Source organism: Eleginops maclovinus, chromosome 3 (assembly GCF_036324505.1).
Source record: "Eleginops maclovinus isolate JMC-PN-2008 ecotype Puerto Natales chromosome 3, JC_Emac_rtc_rv5, whole genome shotgun sequence".
NCBI classification, from domain to species: Eukaryota; Metazoa; Chordata; class Actinopteri; order Perciformes; family Eleginopidae; genus Eleginops; species Eleginops maclovinus.
The window spans coordinates 6,575,069-6,591,799 of NC_086351.1; the positions used below are offsets into that span (position 1 = coordinate 6,575,069).

The 16,731-nt window shown below is 39.1% G+C and overlaps 1 protein-coding gene across 2 annotated transcripts in view; it reads right to left on the reverse strand.

Moving 5' to 3' along the window:
• Positions 1-16,731, reverse strand: part of LOC134861636 (mannosyl-oligosaccharide 1,2-alpha-mannosidase IA) — a 169,284-nt gene that overhangs the window by 87,976 nt on the left and 64,577 nt on the right. For both annotated transcript variants that reach the window (XM_063878974.1, XM_063878973.1), the window contains exon 2: positions 8,934-9,030. In XM_063878974.1, the coding sequence (XP_063735044.1) occupies positions 8,934-9,030 (97 nt within the window). The remainder of the gene's footprint in view (positions 1-8,933; positions 9,031-16,731) is intronic.

The window sequence follows — 16,731 nt, forward strand, 5'->3', positions numbered from 1 at the left end:
AAATGGATGGAGTAGAAATGGAAAGTGTGCGGATGGTGACAACCCTTCACTCTGGGTGCGACTCCATCCTGACAGGAGGTGATGGGCGCCATTTGCATCACCATTCATTTAAGTGTAATGACAGGGGCGGTTGCTACTCCCTTCCCCATCCCCTCCATCTCTCTTACCTTCATAGTGCACCTCTTTCAAGAGCAGGCACAAGACCTGTTGGGATGTAATTGCGAAAGGAGAGAAAAACATGTGTGGTCTGCGTAATACTGTAAGAGGAAGAGTTTGCCGGTTGAATGTGAAAAATGTGTCCCTTGATTAAAAAAAAATGTGGATTTTGCAAATGAGAAGAGTTCAATGTCCTGACAGCATAATGAACGTGTTTGTATGCATGCATGTGTATGAGTGAAGTCCCTTATGAGTCCTTTCTAAGCATCACTGTCAAAGCAAATGTGCGGCCTCAGCGCATATCTCCAGAAGCTCTCTTTGTTTGGTCTTTAATATTATAATAATGATGATGTACGTCATTGACGATTGGTTGAAATCCCTCATCAATTTTCAGGAGCTCCCAAGGATCCACAGGACCCCTGATAGCTGTATAAAACATTTTACTTCAACTTTCACCTGGCCTCAAGCAAGAGACGACTAAATAATGAAAACCTGAGGCTTCATCATTGGGGCCATCGATCCACCATCTCCTCCCTCTGTTCCCATCATGTAAGAGCACCTGGCAGCGCTCTACATCATTTAAAGACCCCTCAGGATTTTCTAATAAACGCTACTGGTTTTAAATGGTCCCCGTGCAAGCATCGAGAGCAGAGGTTATGGGTTCAGCCTGTGTCGCAAGGAGAAGCTCGTTTAGCATTTCAGGACAACTCTCTACAAAAAACAGTGACCGTATGCGCTTTAATTGCACCTCTTGGGATGAGGAGGGGAAAAGACAAAATGAGAGCAGAGCATTGGGATGAAAGCAAATGGAAAAAGATGAATGATGTAATCCAAAGATAAAAGCAGGAAAAAAATAGAAAACCATGCATGGAAAGAGGTCTCTACTCTTTCATTTGTTGTGGAGTGGCAGAGAGCTGGATAGCAATTGTGCATAGCAGCATGTGGCCAATCACCTTAGCAGCAATAGGACATCTATCGTTGATGAAACATCTCTGGAGTGAGGGAGGGGCAGCTGTGACACCGAATGTATTGCTCTTTTTTTTCCATTCAGCACGAGTGGCACAAGTCTTGTCCCCGGCATCTGTTGGACTGGGGTTTTGGTTTGGCATTTGATGTGCCGTGTGTTTCAGTTACTGACCCACATATGCAGGCACGAGGGTAATGACGTCGCCTACAGAGGCATGAACACCTCTTTAATCTTCCATTTAAGCACTAGGCTTGCTCGGGTTTATCACTTCATAGCAAGGGGAGGAAGTGAGAAAGCACATGAGAGCTCTAATAAGAAAGAAAAAATTACTAGGTCCCGTCAATTGAGAAAAGGACAGGAATTTTAAACAGGATATTGTGGATGTTTTAAGCCTTGGAACGATGTTGCGATGGCACTGATGCTACAAAGCATGTGATCGAGTTAAATTGGCAATGAATATCTCATGCTTTGTGTCACATGTACTGTTGGAAGTTAAAAAACAAACGCACCAAATGTCGTCTTATTACGTCTTGTAAATATATAGTCAAGCTACAGTGAGCGCGAGAATCTGAAGGGGTAGAGGGCAATCATGTATCCTGATACACAGACCTAGATATGTTGTCCAAAATATACTGAAGAAATGGGATGAAAGGCAAAAAGAAGTATATAAAGCATGAAGAAAACACATTATGAGTTGTAAAACATAATGGTAGATCTGGAGAAAAACGACATTAGTTTCAATTTATTTTTAAAATCTGAAATAACTTTTTCATATATTATGCTCTGAAAAATAAAGTCAATCTTTATCTCGGAGTCTGTGACAGTTTTAGTAGGGGTGTGTGATTTTGGTGCCACTAATCCTAAAAGCATAATTTCAAACCCTTAACTATACAAAAGGATAGCACAGGAGTCAAAAGCAGCCCTCCCACATCTTTGTTGTAGCCAAAAGGAATCGAAAATACAGGGACGCTTGAAGGGTGGACAGAGTTGACTTGAGGGACCCATTCTCTAGCTTTTTCCCAGAGAAGTAACAAAAGGAAAAGAATAATAACGCTTCCCGGAGACTGTCCAAGAGGCACAGAAACACCTCCCTTACAATACAGCTCTCCTCGCTGACAGAGCTCCGGTGATAAAAGCAAAGAAAAGGAAACAATCCATCCAACTTGATTTGCTTCCAGTTACATGGTGGTGAGTGGTAAGCTTTGAGAAGGGTGCACAAACATGCAGCAAAAAAAAAAAAAAAGAAAGTCCTACAAACATCTTCAGTTGATCTTTCAGCTACAATCTGCTTTAGTAGTTAAAATTATTCATAAACAAATACATCAAAACAGCCAAAAATTGCAAAGATTATTCGTATTTTGTCCATGTGGAACAGTGATTGTAAGATAAGGATCACTACCTGCTTTAACTGAAAGAGACAAAATGTATGGTTGTGTTCTACTCTGCATCGTATACAGAATAACCTCCTCAGGATGAAGCACTGTCTGTGTGCAATATCATAATTTAAATTCAATGCTTTGGGCTGCTTTCAGCCTTGCTCTGAGATAAGCTGAAAATATAGAACCATCCTCTACTGACACTTTTAGTTAATGCTCTCCACCATGAAAGTAGGTCACGAGAGGTCTGGGAGCCAAACATTGAAAATAATTCACTCTACTGAGGCCTTTGGCTTGCAAGTTTTGCACAGTTAACACATGTCCCAGAACTACTTTGCATCATTCTCCAATACCAAGATCACATCGACACATGGGAGATAAGGTCCTGTGTCCACATAGCGCCTTTTTTCCTGGCAAAAAGGCGCTGGGGAGAACCTCCTCGGAGCGTTTTCATCAAAAGCGTCTGAAAAGGATATTTTGACAAGGAACCGGCCAGTTGTTTGACAGACTAGCATAGTCCCTTCGATTTGTATTTTCTTTCTGCACTACTATCCATTTGTTTGAAAAAAAAATGTTTGGGGTCGCCACTACTCAAAACTCAGCGGCACAAATATTTTGTGTTCGCCCAGCCAATCTAATCCAACAAAGTGTGTATTTGGTCTTTGTGATGAGCGCTTCTGTTACATATAAAGATCGGGAAAAACAGGCATGGCCAAAACAAGCAACTCCTACATTTTTTTTTGTGGATTTCACCGGCAGTTTTCTGGAGAGTTAAGACACTTTCAGATATATTCATGGTAATGTTGTTCCAGAAGTGTTGCATTTATGTTTGTTGCAACCATACTCAAGGAGATGTTGACCAACTAGTTTGCCAAACATCATCTTTAAAGCTAATGATATGTCAATGTTGCACAACTTCTTTCTGCTTCCCTAAAGCAGCCAAGCAAATCAGTAAAACAGGTTAAAGAATGTCAACTAAAATCTTCCTCATCCCATTTTGACTCCTACAATCAGATGTAATACCAGAGAGCATCCCCTGCTTTAAAAATGTATTATAGCTGAAAGTCAATAGCAGCACACAAGGCATCCGGCAGATCATCCTATTGACCTTCTTCAGTGATTTATGCCAGTCAGGGTGGGAACTGCTGGTAATATCAGACCTAAATATTACAGCTAATCCTTAAAGTTATTATTGCATGTAAATAAGTACTGAACTATCCAAAGACAATATCCAACAGTGACACAGTTGATTATACAGATGAATACTGCATGAACCTATAATTAAACAGTGAAAATACGTATTATTCAAAAAAAGATCAACTTTTCCAACAGTGAGGTCATAATTGATACAATAAAAATACTTTTACCCTCCAAAATAAGACAAAAAAAACCATCATTAAACCTCTTCCACATCATGCCGTATAGTGTTGATTCAAAGCATTACGCTTATGTATTTTCATCATATTCTATCGACGATTCCTGGAGCTGTCACAACACACTCCAATGTGACCTTTAGTGTCCTTGGTTTCATATTTTTAATAATTACCCTGAGATGAAGTTATCTAACGAAATCAAAGGGCAACACGGTGGAGCAACCAGATGATCCTCGACATTTAATCAATCAGCAACCCAATACTAATCTGTGAAACATATATTAAGGTTTCCATTGCAGTATTTAAACACTACATTTATTAAATATTTTTACATAATGCTTACCAATCTTAATGTAAATTCTTTTCTTGAGGGGGAAAACATCTGTACTTTTCCATGAATTATCTTTCCTTTCCGTGTGAAAACTCCTTCACAATCTTACAGAGAGGCAGATTTGCTGAAAGTGCTATACTGTTTTCTCTTTGCAATTGCAATGAGCTAAAAGAAACTTTTAATAAGCACTAAAGACATAACGTACTTTAAACGACAAAAGGGAAATGAAAGAAAGTCCATTAGAAACAACTTTGGTTACAAGGAAAGAATAAAGACAGAGGAAGCTGCTTTCAGCATGAAGGGTCATAACAAAGGAAAGTGGAAAGAGTTAACGTAAAAATAGAAAAGAATGGGGGAGTGAGAGGAGATTTGAGTAAAGTGAAGGAGTGATTGAGGTACAGTAGCAGCAGAGGAAACGTCGCACTCTCCACGTATTGCTTTTCTGAGTGTACAGCAGAAGGGATGTTCTGGGGACTCGCAGCATATTGACAAGATCCTGACGCAAATGCTAACTGAAGATCCGATCTCGCCGCATTTCTATTTACTCTGGGGATTAAATTAAAGAACACAGCATCCAATTTCATACCTAGCTTCTCGCAACGGCTTTCCCAATGTGACATTTACATGTAGCATGCTGCCCTTTCGCTCTTCCCCTCTCCTTGACTCAAAGACGATACACAGTGTAGCAAACAAGGATTGTTGAGAGCGGAAATGGATGCTAGCTTTTGACAGAATTTAAATATATTTGCTTATGGGACTAATCTTGACGTTTTCTCCTTCCCCCACATTGGAGAGTAGACGATTACTCTTCTGCCAGAGACAAATAGCTTATTCTGCCCCTGCTTTTATCGCATGAATCTGCATTGAAAGAACACTGCTTAGCTGCTCTCCACAGATAAAGATGGCAATTAGCTGCCAGAAGTTGAAGATTGCACAATCCATTATGATGAAACCTCTGGCCCCGGCAGCAGAGTTATTTTAAAATTGTGGTTTCATCTGTTGTGGAAGAAAACGACTCTTTCGGTTTCACATTCATTCATGCATGCACACACAACATATCTACAAAATCTCTTTTTCGGGGCTGTTAAAATGTGAGGCATCCCAATGAGAATCAATGCACCATCTTAAACATCTTTGTCTTTCTGTAAGTTTCAGCTTTACCCAATTCATTAAATCGTTCGGCCGCATGGTTAAGTCACTTTGACCGTCATACACATCACCTCGACAAGTGTTTGTTGATATACGCAACAACAAAAAACATTGGTATCGGCATCACCAATCAGTATCGACCCAGAATTTTACAACAAGTGCATCCCTAGAGGCAACATAAAACAAGTTGAAGAAATACTCCGTAATCGTCACCTTTCCCGACCATACATGAGGGAAAGCCTTCCTAACATCCTTCTAAAATAAACAAGTTAATGAGTTTATGTGAGGAACGTTAAGCTGCAGTCACATGACACACAGTAAAACGTTTATGGATGCCACACTACTAGGCGTGAACAAAATTGTAATCAAACTTCAAATTATTTCAACTTCAACCTTGTTTACCGCTGAGATTTCGATGCGCAACCAATCAGATGACAGCTGAATGAAGCACTGCAAGCTAGCAGGGGAGAAGGAAACGTCATTAGCCATTTCCCCTGAGGGGCTCTGCACCTTACCTCGCTGTAAGCTAAAAGCAAATTGTCCATCATGTAAATGCAGCTTTACTATAGCATGATACGGCCATAAAGTGTGGCATTGATGATTTCGAACTGGTAAAATCAGACATGGAGCGATGACTAAACACCTACTGCAGAGGAGTCTGCATCAGGACCCCTCTACATCTTCTGTAAATCCAGCTTTAATCGGCCAAACTAGATCAAACTCGAGCTGGGAACCTTCTTGGCACCGGCCCCAATGTAATGCTGATATTACTTTGTTGTATATGATCTGTAAGAAATATGTAGTGATTGTTTGCTAATGTGCTTGCCTTCATAATTGAATAAGCTGATCCTGAGGCTCATCAATGTGGAGTTTATTTTCTGGCCTCCAGCAGTCTGATAGTGCTTAATGCAGCTTTAAAACAAACAAATCACAATCTACTGACTCTCTCATCGTCCCTCTCATTCCTCAAGTTTTAGTATTGACAACAGTACAATCCATTAGTTTACAGTGTCCTTGCTGTTATTACTTTCTAATGATGTGTTACTTTACGAGTAGCGCAAGTAGAAGAGGCCTAGATAGCTTACCTAAAGGGAAAAGAGCAGTTTTCTACTTTACTGCATACAGAACAGCCGCTTCATTAAAGAGAAAAAAGTAAACAAAAAGTTAATACCTATAATAAAAATAATACCAGCGAGTGGGAATTAGGCTATTTTTGGCAGTTGTTATTCATTTTGTTCTCAAATTATTTGGTTTTATGCCTTTATGACTACTGCAGGCAATGAATAGTGTTTGTTACTAAAAGCACTGGATAATTATATGTTAATTCAAATGTTAGAAAAAGTGTTTTGTTGATTCTTGTGAAATGTAATTTGACAATAACGGAGGGCTTCACTGTGGGAAAGATGAATTGTTTACTAAAAAATAAGGCTATGAGGATCTAGTTTATGTTGACACAAACCATATATACGGTTAAAATGTGTTTACTACCTTTATTTATTATTCTATTGGAACTCTTATAACGCCTCATATTTAATGAATGCTTCAAAGACACTTTGACACCATCACTATCAACTCCTCATATTACTTTAACAGCCTACTTCAAAACACCATTCACCTACAGTGCCGGAAAAAATTAAGAGACCACTCCAAAGGTTTCTTAAATCTTTATCTCTACATGTATGGCAGCCATTCCAGTGACAGTTGAATTCCAACACAGAGAAAAATTGTCAGTAGTTTATAGAATACAATACAAAAATTAAGAATTCATTTAACTCAAAGACATGTCTATAAATAATAAAACAAGAGAAAATGATAATGCTGAAGTTGCCTCTTAATTTTTTCCGCGGCTGTATATTAGCATATGATTATTTGAATCAGGGATGTGTTAACTAATGGATTCACTAACCAATCACTTCAAGACTAAAATGCACTTGGTCTTGCAGCTTACTCATTGAATTAAGCAGTGTCTTAGACAGATGATGTTATAAAAAAGTCTCTTTACTTCTGGCATTATGAGCAGGTGTGTGATCTTTTTTTTTGGATTTCATCAGAAAATAAGTCTGGATTAGTTGCTTCAGAGTATAACACCTACAGCGTGATTAAAGGACTTCAAGGTGCTTCAAAGGGATCCCTCCTAACTGAGAACCTCAGGGCAATAAAAACAGCAAGGAGATCACACACTGTATTTTCAAAAGAGCTTGCATCAGCGCCTCAATAACCCAGAGTCCCTGCAGGTTTGATGGAAGCGGACCTCAGGTATGGAAGACAATACCCGTATAAGTCTTATTAGGAGTTGATCCACCTTTTATTAAAGGTTTCTTTATGGCGGATTTCTCTGTGGCTCAGCAGTGTGAACTGACTGATATGCTTCACTGCAGACGACCTGCGGACCCCTCCGGATCTCGCTCCAATTAGAGGCTCTGGGAGACAGAGACACCCCTGCAGGTTGTGAGCTGTTCCCTGCTGAGTGAAAGGTAAGGAGGATGCGGTGACAAAAGCTCGCTGAGGCGCAAAGAGAAAAGGTGCCACATGTTATCTTTTTCTACAGACAGATTAAAACGGATGGAGAATATATTTTTAGTTTTTTCTTGAAATTCAGTTATTTAAACTTTGCTTTGAGAAGTGGTGTAATGATATCAGAAAAAACCCTGTTTGCTGTAGCTTTCAGGTTTTTTTCTTGCCTAACTTTAACTGGGGGTTTAAACATTGTTACCAGTCCTGATTGATGAACATTTTTCAAAAGAAACCGATCACAATGACAATAAGATCATATCTGTTGATTGTGTTTTGTTGTTCTTACTGACCCAGCGACGAAAACACTAAGCATGAAACCAAAGAATTACAGAAGGGGCTCCAAATTACCGCTTCAAGAGGACGACAACATATAGATAAGATAAATACATTTGAGTAAATACAGTATAAACAAACCTGTCTGCAGATTAATCAAAACAGACTGCCTCCCTATTGCTCTTCCCTCGATGATAACTACGTCTAATGTCTACTTATTGAAATATTATCCACAGCATAGTCAAAAGAATAAAAAACAAAGGATAAAAACGGCGTCACTGATTCCAGGGCTGGCTGTTACGGTTTAATCGATCTTGAAGGGCAAACTTTGCTTTGTGATATTTATAATGGTCACATAATACCGGTGTTTCCTAATGCAGAACCAATAACCAATATGCTTTACTTTCACTTTATGGAAGCAGTGTCTTTAGTTTTAATGTATCAGCCTTTCAACAAAACTCAACTTTATAGATCTTCACTTCCTCCTTGTAGTTCTTGGTGTAAGTTCAGAGAAGCAGAGCAAATATTTGTGAGCTTATGAGAATTGTTTCAACAAAAACTGCCCTTTCCCGACAGACTTGTAATAATAATACTGGTGGAGTATATAGCGTAAAGAGATCATTACCATGGGACAAATAAAATCTGCTTGTTCCAATGCTTCTAAATAACAAAACCAAAATATTTCCCTCTTTACTTTAACACAGTCTTCCAGAGAAAAAACGTCAAAAGGAAAAACAAAATAGAAACATGACTTTCTAGCATTTTGAGCCTCGTGGCCAAATGCAGACACTCACCAAACATGTTGCCAATGTGCCCGTTTCTCGTCAAAGGCCGCAGCTCATTCTTGCCCCAGGCGTAGCGCTTGTAGTTGTCCCAGGCAAACTTCATCATCTGCAACATAAACAGAGGGCAGACAAACTAGTCAGTGGACTGAGAGAAAAAACCACACCGACATAATTAAATTGGTCTACTGTAGCTCAAAGTCAAAACAGAATGACAGCTTGTAGATCAGACAGGATTAAGGACTTTCATTCCAAAAACACGCACTGCTATACGATATGATTGACTTTTCCCTGCAGCTACTCCTCCTACCTTAAAAATGTAATGATGTCAGTAGATTAAGAGCCAGACATTGATGCCCTATAATACTCCATGGCTGCTGCTGAAAAGTATATATGGATTTGGTGTGAAGAAAACTGTCTTTGTTGAATAACAAAAAACAAAACAAGCAAGACAGGGAATTGGAAGATGAAGAGACATAAAGTGTAATCATTGCAGCTAAAAAGCACAGAGTTGAGTGATGCTTCTCTGCCCGTAGCGACAGACTGTCGACATACTGACAAAACAAACTATAGCGATAGCTCACAGATTATTAAATTATAGCTGACAAAGCAACAATTCAATCAAACATTTCTTTGTGAGGCATTGCCATAAAGATATCACAAATGAGAATAAAGCAATATATAGCTAGCATTAGGCCAGCTACCCACGCGTGTTTCGCCGGTGTAATGTCTACTCTGTCCATCGTATACATGTAGCATGTTGGCATGCTAACATTTGCTAAAAGGTACTTAATAAAGTTCAACAAAGGCTCATGGGAATGCCATCAGTTGGCAGGTATTTGGGCATTAAACAACGTTTAACCTGATGAAGAGGCTAGCTTTAACGACAGGGGATCATCAAGTTAGACCATCAGCCAGTGCAGTCATCCTGAAGTCGGGCATAGAGTTATGTACCAATTGTCATCGCAATCCATTCACAATGAGAATAAACGTGACTAAAAGACAAACATTGTAACCTAATCTTGGTAAATGTGGAGGTTTGTCAACCACTGCGGCATTATCAGTTTCTCTAGTTTTACTATTCATAGGTATGTCTTAGAGTTTAACGTTTTATTGTATTCTATAAATTACTGTCAACATTTCTCTGTGTTGGTATTCAACAGACACTGGAATAGCTGCCATAAATGTAGAGATTAAGATTGAAGAAAACATGAGAGCGGTGACTTCAGTTTTTCCAGAGCTGTATGTAATAGCTGTTGAAATGTAGCCGTTTGTAAAAACCTGAGTGATGGAATATTTTTGAGTTTAAGAGAAAATAATCAGAATCAGAAGAACTTTAATCGTCCAATAGATGGGAAATTTACAGTTGTACAGCAGAAAGAGCCAAAGACAGCTTAATATTACACCCATAATAAGCTATGATTAGTGATATCTGAACTATAACACATTTGTTTTTATCAAGGTTTATCAAATATATCAAACACGACCATGTGAACCTTGTTTGCAGTGATATCTCACATGTATGACAATAAAACAGTAGTTATTATATCTATCTATCTATATCTATATATATCTATATCTATATATCTATCTATCTATCTATCTATATCTATCTATATACTGTATATCTATCTATCTATCTATCTATCTATCTATCTATCTATCTATCTATATATATATATATATATAGATATATATATACACACATCATTCAGCTTCTATTATGACTTTTCCAGTATAGAAAATGGATTTTCTTTGAAGGAAATGAGAGAACATTTTCTCCAAAGAGATGTCATTTTTAATTTGCATACAAACAAAGAATATATAGCCTTGAATATATTGAAAGCTATTTCCGGCTGCAGGTACACAAGTATGCTTGACTCAAGCGCTTTCAACTATTACGACACACTCAAGAAATTCAATTGTCTTCTGCATGATCAAACAAACTTCAAGTGAAAAATCCCTTCATACAATCTGTCGAAAGATGTTCAACAGATGCTTGATTTTTTTTCCCACTATGGATTTTCACAGTACTACAACATCATCTCTAATAGCAATATAATACGAGACACCTGGCTCTCCAGAGGTGAGCCTGTATAGACCTGTGAAAAATGGACAACATGATCCGATTACCTCTGACAAACTAAACAGCTGAAAATCCTGTCACCCAAAAAACCTCCTTAGAGACACCTCGGAGAATCCAAGCCATTTCTCAAACTAAACCAACCACAGTGTCCAGGAACCCGAAACAGCGATTAGTGGTCAGAGAGCTGTGATTTGATTAAATGTTAATTATATACCAATACACTTTTTTGGAGTTGTGGCACACATTAAAACACTGCTGAAACACATTCATAGATAAGAAGGAACAACACATCAGGGTCATCTGTGTTGTTTTCTTCCATGCCATTAAATCTGAGAATGCAGCATTTTAAAGAGTCCTTTTTCCATCTACAAAAACAAATACTTATAATGTATGCTGGAACAATATTATACAATGGAGAAAAAACAAGCAGACTTTATGATTAAAGCACATAGCACCAAGGAATCTTATGTTCCCCAAATAGTAATCATTTTCATCAAAGTGATGGAAGAGCAAAAATACCCGGCGCTAGTCAGATTGTGTCCCGACATAATGTTCTGCCTCCGAGTTTGTAATACAGCAAAATGACTCAAGTTTTATTTCTAAGTTACTCCGTCTTTTATAATGTCAGCCTGCCTCGCTCCTCTGGAAGCTTTACAAGTAAAGAAACAAAGGTAATAGGAAAAAGGTGTTTGCACAAAACGTTGGCCTTGGTAAATGTTAGAACTCAGTGTCCCTCTGCGTTCATTTCAGGGACTTTCAGACTGTATGTTGCAGCGTTTCTGCAGGAATGATCAAAAGGCATAATGGAGTTTGTGAGATGAGCAGGACTTTACGACCAATATCAACTGTTGGGGAAAGTAGAAAGCAGTCAGATGCGATGCTCGAAATGCATGACTGAAGGCACAGAAAATGTAAGATGGCAGCATTAATCATCGATGTCATGACGCTAAAAAGAAAGCAGCTGGCAATGACAGGGTTTGATGGGCATTTCTCTCGGTGTTATAGATGATTGATCAAAAACAATAAGCAACAGATCAATCAGGAGTGGAAAAAAACCTGGATTGCCTCATAACTTGTCACAAAGTATATCCTGATGGAGGGGTCACAAGATCTTGCATTGAGAAGTTGTATTCATTGAAACAAAACTCTTAATAATACATAATGAGCGTACCGACCAAAGGATGAATGGATTATCAATAGTCCTGGAATTAAGTTTTATTAGATCAGGGTTGTTTTTCATTACTTCCCAAATGGGTATACAAATAATGATATAAGTATTAGAGCGACCTGGGCCTGGGTAAGCAGCACATCATTATAAGGGCTAAACAACTGAAAATGATGACTTCATTAGGGTGTCTTTCTTTCAGTACATCGGTATGGATGACTCCATTGTATGGCGTATTTTGAAATTGGCGCACTTTTCTACACTGAAACAACGACATAAATAAATGTTGTGTAGATTATGAAGCACCTTTACTCGGGTACAAAACAACATACGGCAATCACTATGTGAGTGGCCAGGGAGTGTAAAGACGTGACGATAGTGCTCAGCCAGGGCACAAACCATTTACATCTTCCAAGTATTAAAAACATACTCTGTTAAAAGGTTTTTGTAACTGAATTACTAAAAACCAGTACATGCCAAAATGGGAGCACGTTGAAAGCCACAATCCCTCCAGAATATTTGGCTAAGCTTTTGCTGCGACTCACTGAAGAAGTTTCATTCCACTGGAGGGAAACAGATATCAGGCATTGTGTTTTCACATCCCTGCTGTTGTGCGCTCGCGGAGGGGTCAAAGTGTGGGAGGACCAGGGTCACACAGCCGTAGGATTTCTGATGTAACAACCCATCATCACAGCACACAACACACACTGCTGTAATCAATAGCTGCAAACCAAGGCCCAGCACGCCACCCACAGCACTGCATCTCCAAGAGAGCAAACACATGAATGATTCTCTTCCACGGGCACAATGAGCAGACGTATACACACAGACAGGACACTGACGGATGTAACTAATTGGCTGGTTGTTGGGCAGAGGAGATCAATAACTAAACACAGAGGCAGTGATTAAAATGTATCAGGGATTGACCAGGGATTGACTGTGAATAGCACAGATGTTTGAAGAACAAGAATGGTCGATTATGTGAGCACTAACAGAGCAGTAGTTTAGCTCTTGCTTTGGTAAATTTGAATATGCAAATCCTGGCAATCTAACTACCACGGTCCAGTAGAGTCTTTTAAAGCTTTTCATACTGGTCACTGTACAAACACTTATCCAACAAGGTCCAATGTTCCACAATTTCCATGTATGCCATCTGTCACAGAGCAGCAACAACCTAAAGAAAGGTTTTCTTTGAGAGCATAATGTATTTAAATAAAAACGAGATAACACCTATACAGGAAGAGACAGTATAAAGGGATTTTGCCGCCGGGAGAGGTCCCAATCTGGAGTTCAGATGAACTGATAGGTCTTCTGAAGTGTAACGCTGTGCTAATGTGCTAATAATCTAAACGACGGCGAATCAAAGTAACCGTAAAACAAATGATTATCAGCATGTAAGGTTTCCCGCTGGGTTATTCCCAGAGAGTATTACTGTGTTTCTTTTACTCTCATGACATGCTGCACAATAGAATTGACGCTTTGGATCAGCTGTTTCCAATTTTTGATCTTCAATATAAACTATTCCCTGGAAAGACTTGCTGCTCGGTATGTTCTCCTAAGGGCTTTTAAGACTGGCTTTTTAGGATGACGCACTTCAGTGAAGTCAAATCTATTCGGCACAGATGGTTTCTCTGAGGCTGGGGCTTTATGATACAGGTTAAAAAGTACAGGTTATGGGATACAATTTACTTTCTACACAAACAGAATATATATTTTTTACAGCAAAAACCACATTTATGTTGCTGCCTCGACAATTCACATTCACTGCGGTGGTTGCTAATTAGCCAACAGTGTGGGCAGAAGTAGGCTGCACCACCGGTGAACATCACACTGATTCATTGTGAACATGGTGCTGGCAGCCGGGCTTGTACTCAGTGGCCCCTGCGTTGCCCAGGAGAGGTAGCTCTGCAGAGATTAGCTGGTGGGCTGAACAATTTGTAGCTTTTTCTGGAAGACTAATTAGAGCAGATCTTCCGCTGAAGGCACAGCAACTTCACTCCTCCCCCTGATATCACCATGTTGTCTAGCTGTGTGGGTTTCTATAAAGAGCCCTGCTGAGGAAACTCTACAGCGCAACACTTCCCTGATATGACAAAATGTTTCATACCGGATTTTCTTTGATAGATGCAAACATGCAACATTTTTAAGAAAAAACTATTCAAAGAAATAATTGTGGTGAGGTTCTGAAAATTAAAGCAAAGGTTGTTACGACCGTGAAGTTGAACTCTACTCTACTAAAAGAAACTGAGCTACGTCCTGCTACTATACTGGTAGGGGGGAACTGTTAAAACCAAGCTACATTTGAATAAACATACAGTATACTCACGGTCCCACTTTCAGATAGCTTAAGATATGTTTGAGTTTAAAAAAAAGTTACAATTAACATTTTTGAAAAGGACATTTTTGGGACTGCTTTACAGTGTTTACAAAGAGCTTCAATCTAGTGGTGACAACATGAAAATATACCTCCAGGCTTTAACTTGTTTAATTCCCACTGGGACTGACTATGTTGAGCATTTTCCCTTGTGGCAATGTCTGGCACTTTGCATAAGAGCATCCACCAAACAGCATGCCATATGAGAGCAGAAGCAACCCTGCAAGCGGTCATTCGGCTATTAAAATGTGCTTTCAATTGTTTCCATCGGATCATCAGTTGCTCTCAAACTGTTTTCATAAATCAAAATGCCCAACAAAAAAACAAAATGGCCTATCATACTGAATTATTACATAAAAAACAACAGAAAGCAGAACACATGGAGAAATGCATAATGCGACCCTATAACTAAGGCAGGTAGCTTCAATCCAAACAGAGTTCGTGCTGTTCAGATTAGTATTGCTTACAGCTTCAACATCTATGTTTTGGAAAGCTTATAGGGAGTCTATTCCTGTATTTGTTACACTACTGTACATACACATACTAACTGTACTTCCGCATTTGGTAAATTGAGCAGAAGCAATCCCTTTTCTCAAAACATTGACAAACTCTTGTATAAACTTTGCTGACCACAGTCCTATTTCGAAGCTCAAACATGGTTGATTTCATACACGTGAACGAGTCTTATAAATATACATGAAGCTTGCCTCAAAGAGTACCTGACACTTTCCCGCCCTGCACGTTTTGTAATGTTTGTTTTTTCGACCGAAGCGTCCCTTTAATCTGGGAGGCTTTCGAAGGATCTTGGATAATAAATCAAAGCAGCATGGCAGCCTCGAGACAGTGCTGCGTTAACAAGGTGCTGTGTCATCACCTGAAACCAAGGGGACCTTTGGCAGAGAAGACACAGAATCAGCTTTTTTCCCACCATTTCCCCTGAACTTCTCACCTAACTCGCACATTTCCTCCCCTTAAACTTCATCCAGCTTTCAGTGCAAGACCTGCTCTGGAACAGCCATTTCCTGCCTATTAAATCCACATTCATGGTTAGCGGTGACGGAGCCTTTCAAATCCCTGGAGGCCAGTGAAGTCTCATCGTGAGTCAGCACAACCCCTGTGGTCAATTTCAAGAAAGTCCCAAAACAAGAGCCAAAGTTGGGCAACCAGGCAGTGCGATGCTGCAGACCATTCATGCATGGAATTAATGAACGTCTGAAATCAACCATAAAATCAGATGACCATGAGACATAAGTCTGGTTCAGAAGAATGCGTGCAGTGAGGAAGGCACAATGAAGTAAAATATGATTATTTTAAAACAAAAACGATCATATGGTCGTATATTAACACAGAAATACTTTATACATCTATGAATTGATAACTAGTCCTACTTAAAGTCAAGTTAAGCTTTGTTATACTTTCTAATAGATAATACAAATTGTCAATGTTCAAAAATCGATGTGCTGTCTTGTCTTTTGATTTCACATCTGTGTCTTTAAAAAAAACAGCACTAAGTGTAAATAATAAAACACATATTAATCTAATTTAGAGACAAGTGTTGCTTTTAAGGCTGGATTCAGCCCTAATGACCTCTACCGATAATTTACTGCAGGGCGGCCTGAGAAGAGAAAGTTGGCAAAGCGTTCCCCGCTGCTCGTTAAGCTCATTACTGTGAGCAAATGGGAATTTTCGAAGGACATTTAAATGAGTGTATCCACAACCTTTTATCAACTGAAATTATTATGACGGCTTGTCATTGAGAGGAACGTGTTCAGAGACTTTAGTATAAAAAAAAACCCTTGGTAATAACACCCATGAAGGAATACACGTTTTTAATTAATGAGTTGTGTTATTAAGATCGATTCACTACCCCTAACCTGCGTAAACTGGAGTATGTACAGTATACACTGAAATCACCATAGGTGTCTGATTAGAACATGTCTGCACAGTTCTTGTAATTAACAGGGCTTGGTAAACTCAGAAAAGCTTACACCCAGAAGCAAATAATTTCAGAAAGATCTCTGTTACAACTGCTGCACACACCTGCATATTAGCTGTAAGCTTCATTTGTTCTTGTAGATCAAACTCTGAGAAGTATCTCTCATGGTATTTGTCCAATGGGATTTTCTGGTGCATTATTTTCTATTGGTTTCCCCATCTTTTAAATGTGCTTTACTTTCAGAGCATT